At 36.8% G+C, this 12,628-nt stretch overlaps 1 protein-coding gene across 1 annotated transcript; it reads right to left on the bottom strand.

The window, feature by feature from the left end:
* Positions 1 to 5,952: 5,952 nt before the first annotated feature.
* Positions 5,953 to 12,287, bottom strand: apom (apolipoprotein M). The gene is made up of 7 exons (XM_042490275.1): positions 12,119 to 12,287; positions 11,532 to 11,671; positions 9,313 to 9,383; positions 7,384 to 7,518; positions 6,268 to 6,366; positions 6,148 to 6,175; positions 5,953 to 6,046 (listed from the first exon to the last, which is right to left on the bottom strand). Exons 1-6 carry the CDS (start codon positions 12,230 to 12,232, stop codon positions 6,162 to 6,164), a joined length of 573 nt encoding a protein of 190 aa, XP_042346209.1. The 5' UTR covers positions 12,233 to 12,287; the 3' UTR covers positions 5,953 to 6,046; positions 6,148 to 6,161.
* Positions 12,288 to 12,628: the final 341 nt, after the last annotated feature.

Here is a 12,628-nt window from a genome sequence, read left to right on the forward strand (position 1 = left end):
GTTGACAGTATAACTTAATTACAGTATTAATTAATTTTATATTCTTATTATTATTTTGCTAATTTCTGATGAAATGTCAGAGAAAATCTGAATCAGAAATTCTGATCAACATGTCTCTGGGATCTGCAGTGGAAAAAAAAACTGCTAAACCAGTTATCATTTGAATGTCATACATCTGTGGACAGCAGCATTTTTTCTGTACCGAGGTTACTGAATATGTCAAGTTTGACATTCTACGTCACATCCTCATTTGTACTGAGTGTCCCATAACAGTTAAGCACTAATTACTTAGTAAATACATCCAAACAATATCCCAATAACTCTTTTTATATCTGTTTTTTCTTTTGCACTGATATGACAGGCTCTGACTTTTGACTAATCACTGCAGAAATGGGGGAAATTTGATGTTGCTGTTCAGAACCCCAAATTTCAAATACTACAAAACATGAAGTATTTTCCTATTTTTATTATGAACCTGTCGAAAAATATTGCAGAAATACTTAAAACAGAAGTAAAAAAAAAAGAAAAAAAATGTGTATCCTCATCTGTCCACACATATTAGCATAAATTGGGAATTCACCATCTTATGCAGCAGTGATAATGTTTTCCACAGATTGCTGAATGAACTCATCATTAAGTCTAGTATTCTCAGAGACATGTAAAACAACATTTTGAACTAGATTTACTCATCAAATCTTGACTCACCCAGTGTGTGCTGCACTCTCAGGGTCCAGAATCATCTGCTGCTTCTCTCTGAGAGATATGTCAGGTTGACAGGGCTCTCCCTTTTACATGGGCCCTGTAGTGAAGATGAGAGATAGTTTTTCCCTCTGTAGAGAGAGTTGTGGTTGAACTGAGAGGAGGAGGGAGGCTGTGGTGTAGGTGGCTCCACTTGTTGATGGCAAAGTGTATTGCATGCCTGGCGAAACTGAAGCACCACATAACAACTAGTGTGAAACTTTTATCGGATTAATGAAACCAGATAGCAGTTTCGTATAGTATAACTTTGATGCAAAAACAAATTGATACTTTTAATTCCCCTCAAATGAGAAAGTAAGATATTTTTAAAAAGGAATTTAAATATGGTGAATAAGATACTAAACTGTTTTAGTGGCACATAAAGAAACATGTCTGTGGTTCAGCTCCCCACTGACACATTAATGTTTGTTGTAGGTGGTTTGTGATTTCCCATGTTTATAGGTCAATGTCAAAGGTTTACCACCTAAACAACTATGACAGGGACTTTTTCTTAACATGCTGTGATGCTGCACATAATGAGATCCCTTACATTCTCCTGCCTCATTCTGTCTATACAGTAAATTTCAGCTTCAAGTACTGAAACATAACCTAAATGTAGATGTTTAGATACATCTGAGAGTTGTTTCCTTGGGTAAAGTGCATGAAGTTAGTCTAAAGGTCCTTGGGGGTTTTATCTTAATTGGAGCAAAAAACTGTGATGACAGTATTACTAAAAATATGCCACGTGCCACATATTTTTTCAATGAAGGACTTGGTATACAAACAGCTAAACTTGAGTTTATTTTAAGTCACATTAAAGTGAAATTCAGCCACATCCCTGCCTACTTACTGAGTAGGACAAACTGCACACATTTCATCAAACTTCATACATTTGATTTAATCTTATTTGGTATGAAAAAGTTTGTGTAGAAAACTTTGTACTTGCACATACGTCCATGTTGAAGTAAGAATTCAAGAAAGGCAAACATTTAGTCAACTGAAAACCCCCAAACTAGAATTTTGAAAAAAAAGAAAGAAAACTAACCAACTCACAAAACTAACTTGAGTAAAATAAAAATACACAGGAAATGTCCTTAGTTTTAGTTAGTTTGGTCAAATTTGTCAATACAACAAGCACAAGGAGGCTGTGATGCAAATACATACTGAAACTGGGAAGTTTACTTGACTGAGTCACTTTCCTTCACAAAGTGTCGTGTTTCTGTTGTAGTACATCTTCTGAACTTCTTAAATATTTTTCCAGATAAATACACCTCATATTGTTTTTTTCCCTTAAAACAGATAAAGCTAATAAAAACTATATTATTAAACATTTTTAACAATAAATAGAAAACTAAAATGAGTAAACCTACTCTGGAAACGAACTGAAGCTAAACTGAACTGAGAACCAGATCTAAAAATAAAATAAAATAAAAACTAATGAAAATACAAAACTATAATAAATGTTGTGAATCATAGCAACCAGGGGAGCTCTTTGAGTATACAGTCATAAATGTGTGCTCAAAATATTTGGCTGATTGGTCGAGTAGATGACGAGATTAGCTGCAGACAGATACACACACATCTACACCAGCCTTTTTAAATGGACATATGGGCATCTTACCATAATTATTTTGAGATTGAAAATTTGTAAACCTATTGTGTAAAATTAAAGTATCACCTAAAGAAGCTGCCCTGCTTTTAATTTTACCCACATCCTGAAAGCAGTCGTAATGCTTAACAGTTTAAGAGTAACCAGCATTACAGTAAGAGGAGGCTTTATTGCTGAAATGCTGTTTTGTTCCCAGTGTGGAATGGGCTGATGGTAAGGGGAACTAAGTTACAGTATTTTAAATATAGTTGTAGACATCAGGATGAGAAATTGTGGTATGAAAACAGTAGTGAAAGTTGGGTTTTGAAAACATAGCGAGCCAGAGAGTGAGAGGGTCAATTTCCATTTCACATTACAGTTTTTGGTTTCATGCTCCATGGGACATCCCCAACTAACCAGTGTCTGTTCTCTGGGATTATGTAAATGTCATCAACTCTCTCCTGTCTTATCTCTGTCGAGCACACACACACACACACCCGCACACCCGCAACATGACAGACATGTGGGGCGGTCCTGGGCTGTTGGGTGCTGTCCCCACTCAAAACAAAAAAGAGAACAAACAGTTCACTGTTGTCTCCTGTACATCTTACCTGTCATAATAAATTGTTTGATGACAACATGAGGATGAGTTCTTCTTTTCGTGCCTATCAACATATAGTAATTTCCAACCAGGTCAGGTGTGATAGGTCAGTGAAAGCGAATGGAGTTAAACTAAGCTTTGATACTATTAAGATTTGACAAAAAAAAAAAAATCAAAAGGTCACTGTGGTCAGATTTGGAGAAGAGTTTGTCTTGAGACTCAGTATTGAGAAACCCAAGTTCCTTTTAAGTTTTTGGTCTTAAGTCATCAAATCAAGTTCAACTCTACCAAGCAACGATATTATGTCACCATTTAGCCCCAGAGCACTTATTGTACTTGAGGTAGATGATGATGATGATGATGATGATGATGATGATGAAAGGGTGACATTCACAGTACATAATGTACTTGTAGTAGTGATGATGACATTGATGATGGTGCTTATGATGATGATAGGGTCACATTAACAGTACATATTGTACTTGTAGTACTAATCATAATAACAATGACAGTGACAGTATATATTGTCACGGTAGATATTGTACTATACATACTGTACTTGTACTTGTAGTATTGATAATCACCATGATGATGATGATGATGATGATGATGATAGGGTGACAGTAACAATACATATTGTACTTGTAGTGCTAATCATGATGACAATGACAAAGGCAGTATATATTGTCACAGTATATATTGTTCTATATACAGTATGTTGTACTTGTAGTATTGATGATGATGATGATGATGATGATGATGATGATAGGGTGACAGTAACAGTAACAAGTGCTGTCAGGCCTCAACACGACTTAAAAAGTAGTTAAATTAAGTAGTTAATAAGTAGTTAAAGCTCCACCTCAGCCAGCTGCAGTCGTAAAATGCTGTGTACACATTGATGCACCTTCATTCAGTTAATGCGTGCATCTGTAAAAACAACAGTGACTTTGTATAATGTAATATATAGCTCACAAGAGCCATTTTATTTTTATTTTCATTTATATTTTTACATAGTGGTGTCATTACTATCTGAACACTCCCACGAGTACACAGTCCAGTGGCGATGTAGTGAGTTGTGACCAGTGTTGGGTGTAATGTGTTACACTGCAATCACATTACATTTGTCTTTAATGCAGCAATGCAACATGTCACTGCTCTAAAATTATTAGTCACGTTACATTATCATATAATTCATTTACCATGATACAGCGCCATGGTATACAAATGTCTATTTCTTAAGTATATTTTCCTTTAGTATGTAAGGGTCCACCAATCAGAATTAAAACTGTTTTTCATAGAAAGCTATACAAGTTGTGAATGTTTTTTTTAACAGGAAAAGTGTTTTTTGTAGTATGGTGGGTGTCGTAAAATGACCGTCGTCACCCTCTCTTTCTTGCTTCACCTCTCTCTACCCCTCTCTCTCTCCTACACCAGTGATATCCCATTTCGTAACTTGCAATGACATAACAATATGTTTCAGGCGATGTTGCAGAGTAAAGCAAAAGTAATGTAAAAAGTAGTATAACTGCTTACCTTAATGACCCCAACACTGGTTGTGACTAAGGATCAGATGGTACATTGGTTAACAAGGTAACCAAGCAAAGACCAGTAAAAGAAAACCAGCCTGAGAAAGTTGATGAGAGGAAGTCAACTTCTGTTTTCCACGCTTCATTAGGTTTTCATATCCCTAAGCATTTCCAGCACTTTGGCTGGTGTCAGAAATGTGTTACTAGGTGACTGTCCTTTGTTTACTAAATACATGCATGAAGATACCGTATGACGTACAGTTGGGATGTGTCGTGCCCATGTTGCAGAAGCAGAACATGATTTTACAATCATGCTGTGTTTTGAAAGGTGAAGCTCAAAGGAGGGTGAAGGTGTATATTGGCTGTTGTCATAACAACAACAGTGTTGACACTCATCTTAGTTATTATTCTGAGTAATCTGCTGTTGTTTCTTTTTTTAAACATAATGCTGATCACTTTCTGTGCAGGAGAGAAATCTTTCTAAGGAAAACCAACTAGAAACTGGGTGTTGATAACAAAAGATAGTTGAACTGTGTATAAATGAAATAGGTACAAAAGTAATCTATTTATATAAAACTGACACTGTATGTGACTTTAACAGGATCAATATTTATCTCTGTATTTGTGTTCAAACTAGTGAATCAATCTGAGTGTGTACTGATTGTAGTAACAGTACAGAATCTGTGCTGCCTTACTGAAGTTACGTGCACAGGTATTTCTGTTCAGTGGCATCATGGGAATTCCCCAGGGTTTTTGCTGGGTGGTTGTGGGTGTATCCTTTCTCACAAAGGTGTTTTTTTCTCAGCTCAAACAACATTGCATGTAGTTATTTTCATTGAAAGTGATAAAACTAACAGGTGGATGAGCAATCAGAACAACATCATGACTGGCCTCATTTTTCATCAAAACATTATGTTTTTGGCACCACAAAATACTTTTTTTTGTGATAGCCGTGGCGGGAGCCGTTATGTTTTTGGGTTGTCTGTCTGCTCCTTCCTTGTCCACTTGGACTTAAGAATGCACTGATTAAAATTTGGTATTCCAAGGTCAAAGGTCAAGGTCACTGCGATGTGATAAAACAGGTTTTGGCCATTACTCAAGAATTAATTTGCTATTTATGACAAAATTTCACATAAATGTCTAATAACACAAAATGATGGGGTGATGACATTTTATATCTAAAAGGTCAAAGGTCAACTTGACTGTGACATCTTAATGCTCTGCCAAAACATTTTTGTGGCCATTACTCAATGTCACAACTCAGGAACAGAAGGGAAGACATTTGTTCAGATACTGAATAGGTGACACTAATCACGAGTGTCTCCCTGAAAACTGTGCTGACTGTAGAGATTTTTTATGCTGCTGGGGGGAAGATGTGTGTGAAACATCCCTGTTTTCACAGACATGGATAGAAACTGTATGTGATTTGATGTGCAGAGGCAAACAACCATGTTTATGATGTAATTTCACCACATTTCATGAAGGACATACCATGAAAGGAATGTTTGTATTTTTGCTTTATTTGTTGTTACACAGTGAAAACATGAAATAATCTTATTATCATCCAGGACATCAAATAGCTCCAGCAACATCCTGTAAGAAATTAAGCATGGAATTTTTAATGAGCAGGGACAGACCAAGTATGAAAAATCATTAAAATAGCAATTGAGGTAAGGTGTAATATTCATGCCTACCTCAGTGTTGATATTTAGGTGCACAACTCTGTAAGTGCACATATGATTGTTAGGTTCAGGAAACATTTTAAGATTCAGAAGCATCATCTTTTATTATCTTTAATTATCTAAATGACAAACCTTTCTCTTGTGGTAGTCTGACACTTTCCAACGCATTATGACAAGCCAAGTTTTTCAGAAATGATGTCACCGCCTCAGAGTTAACGCCACTTTGGCGACCTAATGTGTAGAGCCAAAAAACAAGAACATTTCATGTGTGGGCCCCAGTAGTTGTTTACAACAAGTATATTTCACCACTGTTTGTTTAAAAGAATCTTTCTAGGAGTTAATAAAGAAATAGTTCAACCCAAAATTAAATGCTTTAAACAAAATGCTTTGTAGCCAAACAAAGCCAAGCCAATAGAGCCCCTTTCTGGACAAATCCTCTAATCCTTTTTTATTAAATTGAAAAGCTTACAGTAAGTAGTCACTTCCTGGACAAATTACTCCTGAGAAGTCATAGTTATTTGTCAGCTTCAGCTCTGATCAACCCCCAAACTTAGTGATGGAAATACAACATTTGGGTTAACGCACAATTTTTAGGCCCTTTGCCAGTGCAATGCAATGATGCACAAATTCCCTCCATCTCAGTCCAAGCAGCACTCAAATAAAAAAAAAAACAGACATAAAAAAAGGAGTACTCAAGGTAACATTTTAACTGGCCTCCATGGGTGTGTACTGCATGTGTATTGTTTGCCTTGTAATTTAGAGTTTTGTTGCTATGTTTCTATTTTTATGCCTATTTATTTCTATCATTTATTATTTACAGTATTCCCATGGTCATGGAAAGTTTTGGAAAAGTTGTGAAGTTTTGTTGTATGTAATGAAATTGTTACAGTTATCCTCCATGAATAACTTGCCAAGTAAGGTAAGATATTGGCACATTTATTTTCGTGGGCTGATGACGTAACGTAGCTCTAATATGCGTTGAAAAGTCATGGCAAAGTTATAAAATTTTGTCCATGAAAGTGTGTGGGAACCCTGTATTTACTTTTATTTATTTTTTTTTTCTGCATTTAGTTACATCCTTGTCTTGCTGCAACACCCGAATGTACTCTCTCAGGGTCAATAAGGCTTAACTTGGTATGCAGGACTATCGAATTGTTTTGAACTTTTGCTGTAGATGGTAATAGTTTGGGAGAGGGCTGCATTATTTGAGCATTATTCAGGGTGACCTAGTCCTTAAAGATGGCTCACCATACAGCATGTATCTGTTGAGGGAGTCCTCTGAGTCTGTCTCCTTAAGAGGTGGTTCTACCTCCTGGAAAATTATGCACTCGGGACAGTTGGCCCACTTGCCGCTCCAGAGAAGGTTCCTTCGCTGCAGCCTTCCTGCATAAAACAAAAACAAACAAAAAAAACACCAGCAGGGCAGTCACAAGTGATCAGAGAGTGACATAAAACGAGGTCAACATACTGCAATGTACTCCCAAAGGCTACAAGGCTAATCATTAACAGATGAACAACTACAGTCTCCTTGCAGTTGTGTTTTATCGACTTTTTGAAAATATCGCTAAGGTTTTGTGCAAATCTGTAATGGAAACCCGCCTATTGTTTTACATTCAGCAGATGTCAGTCAGCATGTCCCCAGTTTGGAGAAGCAGGCTGGAGTACTGACACAGAAGCTAAGCAGTGTACTGCTGTCAACATGGGAAGCTTAAAAATGCATTTATCCCGACTAAAAAGATCTGTAAGAGTTTGAGTGTACGCTACATTGAGAAGTGTATATGTCAGACAGCCCTTACCAGGGGAGAAGCTGATGAAAGCCTCAGTTTCCCATTTGTGCTCTATAGTCAAAGCCACCAGACTCCATTGACAAAAACAGTAGTTTTGGTTCCCTGTACACAGGAGCTGCTGGTCTACTGTTGTCTTGATCAGTTAGTTTGTTTGTGTTATTGTGTGACCCTTTAAAACACCAAAATGACACAATAAGACCAGCAGCTCCTGTGTCATGTGTTTTAAAGTTAAACCACTGTTTTTCTCAGTGGAGAAGCCATGGAGCGATATAACGGCTTTAGTTTCACATCAGAAATTGCCATCTGTGGCAAAGTAAAGCAGTTAAAATAGTCTCAGTGGCGCAAACATTTAAATTTATATTGGTTATTTTTAGGTGGCAAAAATCCACAGCAGTACATTACTTAGCTTCTGTGTCAGTACTTCTTTCCGCTGCTCCAAACTGGGGGCATGATGACGAACATCTACTGCATGTAATACACTGACTATGAATAAATACCCCAAATGACACCAGTTTTATTCTTTAAAAAACCTTTAAAATCAATCCTGTGTTTGTCGTTGTTGTGCAGCACTTTGTATCGAATACAAATCACTCTCTCTCTCTCGCAGCTACACATTGAGTAAAAACATAATCAAACGTTTCAAAAAATCTGATTTTGCAGTCGAGCCCTCTACAATTTGAAATGATTTGAATTCAAATAATTTCTAATTTGCTTTCTTGCAAAATAATTAGAAGAGAAGATTGATACTGCTGTCATGTTTGTTTAAAGTTAGAGGCGGGGTCGTTCAGTTCAACACAGAGACTAGAAACAGAAAACAGCTTGTTGTAACTTTTGTTGTAACTTGAGGTACTTTACATATCTCTTTGTCCTGTTTGAATACATCATTTGAAATTCCATTTTTTTGCACTGTGTGCTATATTGTAGTTTACCAAAACAATAACAACTGTACATTTTGGAAATATTCTTTGGCTTGTTGTAGAGTTGTAGATTTATGTCCAGCCATTGTTCAGAAAATGAGCTTTTTTTCACACTACCAGTTCTTCACATGACAGCTTTGGTATATTTATGGAGGTGGTGTTTCTCGTGAATTAAATCTGTTCAGGTGCAGAAGTTTTAAAGCTGAAAATCCACCCAAAAGTAATTTCAATAGTGAGCTTTTCTGTTACAGATGTTCTGACGGAAACACTCCGGGGTTTTCCTGCCCTGCTAAGAATAAAAGTCTGGGAAAATTACTGAATCCATGTGATGTTTTGGGGGTGAAGTTGTTACATTTATTTTAATACTGACACAAAATTCCCAACTGCAAAGTGCCCAAAAAAAAGTCCTCTAGAAACCAGCACCTGTTCATCTCTTCTGCGAGCTCATGTGAATGCAGATGGACTGTGGTTACCTTCCAGCTCCATATCATCCCTGTCAGGACGTATGTGATACGTCCAGGTCTGTTTTGTGCAGCCATCTCCTCTAAAAGAATAGTTGTAAAAACACATTTAGCACATATACGTTTTATATATCATCATCTAGTAACACAAAAAGATAAGCATAATTTGATTTTTGAAATATATTTTTACACCTTTAACACTTTCGAGACGTCACTTCCCTAGATTCTGGTGTCTGTTTATGATCAGGGTTTTTTTCATCGCTCTGTTTTGTTTTAAACACGCTGTGAAGCAGTTTCATTCATGTAAATGGGCTAGATAATTAAAACGAGATTGGTTGCGATGTGACTGGTTTGGACAGAGCTAATGTTGACTTTGATGTCATCAGTGGTGGAAGTGTTTAGTTTCTTTGCTCAAGCTCAAATACAATTTTGAGTTTCTTTTACTTTACTTGATTGATTCCATTTTATGCTACTGTATCCTCCATACTACACGAAAATTCAGGGGAAATATTGTACTCTTTACTTTGACAAGTATATTCATTAGTTTCTTTTCAGATTAAAATTGCATATATATATATATATATATATTATATGCAGAATGAGTACTTACTTTTGATCCATTAATATATATTTAGCTGAAAATACCCTCACTTTTAATGTAAGTGAAAACAGACAATTATTCGACTAGTTTTAGTTTTTGTAAAGCATATTTCTTTTTTAGTAACAGTTAATTGATCAACTTATTTTTAACTCATAGTTTTAGTAATTCCTTCAGTGTTCATCCTCCAGCAGGTGTTTTTTTTTTTTAAATCTAAAGCAGAGGTCTCTTCCACCTGCTATCGTGTGAGCACCTTTTTTCTCCCGTAACTTAATGTGTGCTCACCTTATTTCTGATCCAGATGTTTTTATTGGTTTTAATTGGGAGCCAAATTATCTGCAGTGGTCTCTTCTTTTTCCAAAACAAACAGACTAGGTGATTTAAACTGGTAAAACTCAATGAAGCAGTTTCACCTTTAAAGAAAAAAATCTTTGTTTTTCAGGTGCAGCTTTTTGGGGAGGGGCTGCTAACTACGGTGACTGACGTGAAAACACAAATGGAGAATGGACCAATCTTGGCTGCTGTAGAAACAGGGCACTCCATGGATGAGGCTGTTTCCCTATGTAGATGTAAATGGCTCGTTCAGAGGTAATAAAAACACGTTTCTTATTTTCAGGTAATTATACTCTAAAGAAAACATAATTATTATTAATAATTTTCATTTTCTGCCAATATATCCCCCTAAACCCTACACACTGGACCTTTAACTAGAATAAACTCAGAACACAGCAACTACCACAGCTTCCACAGTTACTTTGGTTATTCAATTTCCCCTGCTGAGGATAATAACTGCAAAGAAGTTAGACTGATACTCTTTTGTGACTGGGAATAGCTACCAATAGCTAATGGGGAAAACAAAGGCGCTATCCTCTTCCTGTTTTGGTTGCACAGTAATTGACACACTTCCTCTGTGCTGTAAATGGAGCCTTTATTTTCCCAGTAGATTGGTAGAAGACAGATCTGCACAGTGAGCTTATAGGGAACAAATCTGTTCCCAAAGTGCTGATGGTGTTATTTTTCTGTAACCATTAAATGTGCAAACAGCGTGTATTTCATAATGAAAGCAAAAACATTTCTGTTTCCACTTTATGTAGAATTTTAAATGCAAGACTTCTTATTATAATGGAATATTTTAACATATTGGTACTTTACTTTCATATATTGGTACTTTGTACTTTCATGTTGGTAAGGGATATGAGTAGTTCTTCCACCACTTGATATTGTAAATGGATAAATTATGAGCCAATCCAGACTTAAACATATTGTTAAAATGAGCTGATGAGTTTTTATAGTGACATAAAGTGTACATTATAGATATTTTTGATTAAAGCAAACTAAAAATTAGTTCATTATTAAGGCCTAATAAACATTTACACTTTACCGTATTGACTTATTACCAGCTGCCTTGTAGTAATTCACCCGAACACTGCTTAACAGATCAGTTATTGCCATAAATGTCAGGTCAGACCTTAAATATTTTCTAATATTCTGGCTATATCTCAAACTTGTTTGTGAGAATGGTCCTTTGACCTCGTAATGTGTATTAAGAAACACTGTCTTGTTTAGACTTTCATGTTGGGATTTACTCTCAGTAAGGTAGTGTGTATTTGCGAATGTGTATCTGCTGGCTCACATGCGCATATATCCGGTCAGCAGCAGTGTGCCATTAGCCGGCTCCTCCATGGTGAACCACATGTTGTCGAGTGCTTTGAACTTGTGGATGTCAGCCTCTCTGCGACTGACTGCTGCCTTAAAGTACCATTTCCCCAGATACTGAAAGAGCCGCAGACACAGAGAGGTGGCATGACAGTGTGGGGTTGCAGCAACGCTATAGGGACAGAACCTATTTAAAGATATAAGCCCACAAGTATTGAGAAAGACCACTTATGGAAAGAACAGAGGGGGTGGAAAGAGCGTCTGTGTGGTCACGTCTTCAGTTTATCTTGGTAAATCCGTCTGTCACTGCACCAAATGTAAAATGCCAGTGCATTACTTCTTCACATGACACACTTTACCAGAGGTTATATATTAAGACTAACATTATAAGTAAGTACAAATTACAAGATGTAGGATGTAAGTAAATACGCTTCCCTGAAAAGTTATCTAAAACAAAGGCAGTGACGGATATCGTCAAATGTTTTTACTGTCATATATTATGTGTTGTGAGAACTTTTTTGTTCATTTTTAAAAACAGAAAATTTAAATATTTAGTTTTCTCACCTGCTGATGGTCGACGGTGTTGACAGGCAGCAGCTCTGGAACTGAACAAGGAACAAACGCCTGATACAACATACCACAGAAATAGAGAAAAAATGACAATGCTTTATCTAACATAACTGCAACCTCGGAGCTAATACCTGACAAAAAAAAACCTGATCAGAATGTGTGTTGGTCCTTGGGGAACTGAAATTTGTTTGTTACAACATGTCAGTGAATTATTAACACGTACAGCTGCAATGCCCCCTGGCTGCACCTCAGGAGACCTGGCTGTTAAGTTTGCAGATGACACAATGGTTATCTGCCATATCCAGGAAGGTGATGAGTCTGCATACGTACAGGAGGCTTAGCAGCCCCTGTGGTGCAGTCAGCACAACACGCTCAAAATTGTGGAGATGTCAATGGACTTCATGATGAGCCCCCCTGCTGCTCGACACTGCCCCCCATCACCATGCTTAACCCTTTGGGCCCGCTTCAATATAACACACGGTCGTATGCACTGCGCACAAAATG

Source organism: Plectropomus leopardus, chromosome 7 (genome assembly GCF_008729295.1).
Source record: "Plectropomus leopardus isolate mb chromosome 7, YSFRI_Pleo_2.0, whole genome shotgun sequence".
In the NCBI taxonomy this organism is placed as follows: domain Eukaryota; kingdom Metazoa; phylum Chordata; class Actinopteri; order Perciformes; family Serranidae; genus Plectropomus; species Plectropomus leopardus.

Excerpts from the sequence above, each read along its gene's own strand:
- apom (XM_042490275.1), bottom strand. The coding sequence starts at position 12,232 with ATGTTAGATAAAGCATTGTCATTTTTTCTCTATTTCTGTGGTATGTTG. Across the intron at positions 9,384-11,531 it reads CTGACCGGATATATGCGCAT|AGGAGATGGCTGCACAAAAC; the intron begins GTGAGCCAGCAG and ends CTATTCTTTTAG. Across the intron at positions 6,367-7,383 it reads CAACAGATACATGCTGTATG|GTCGCCAAAGTGGCGTTAAC; the intron begins GTGAGCCATCTT and ends TCTACACATTAG.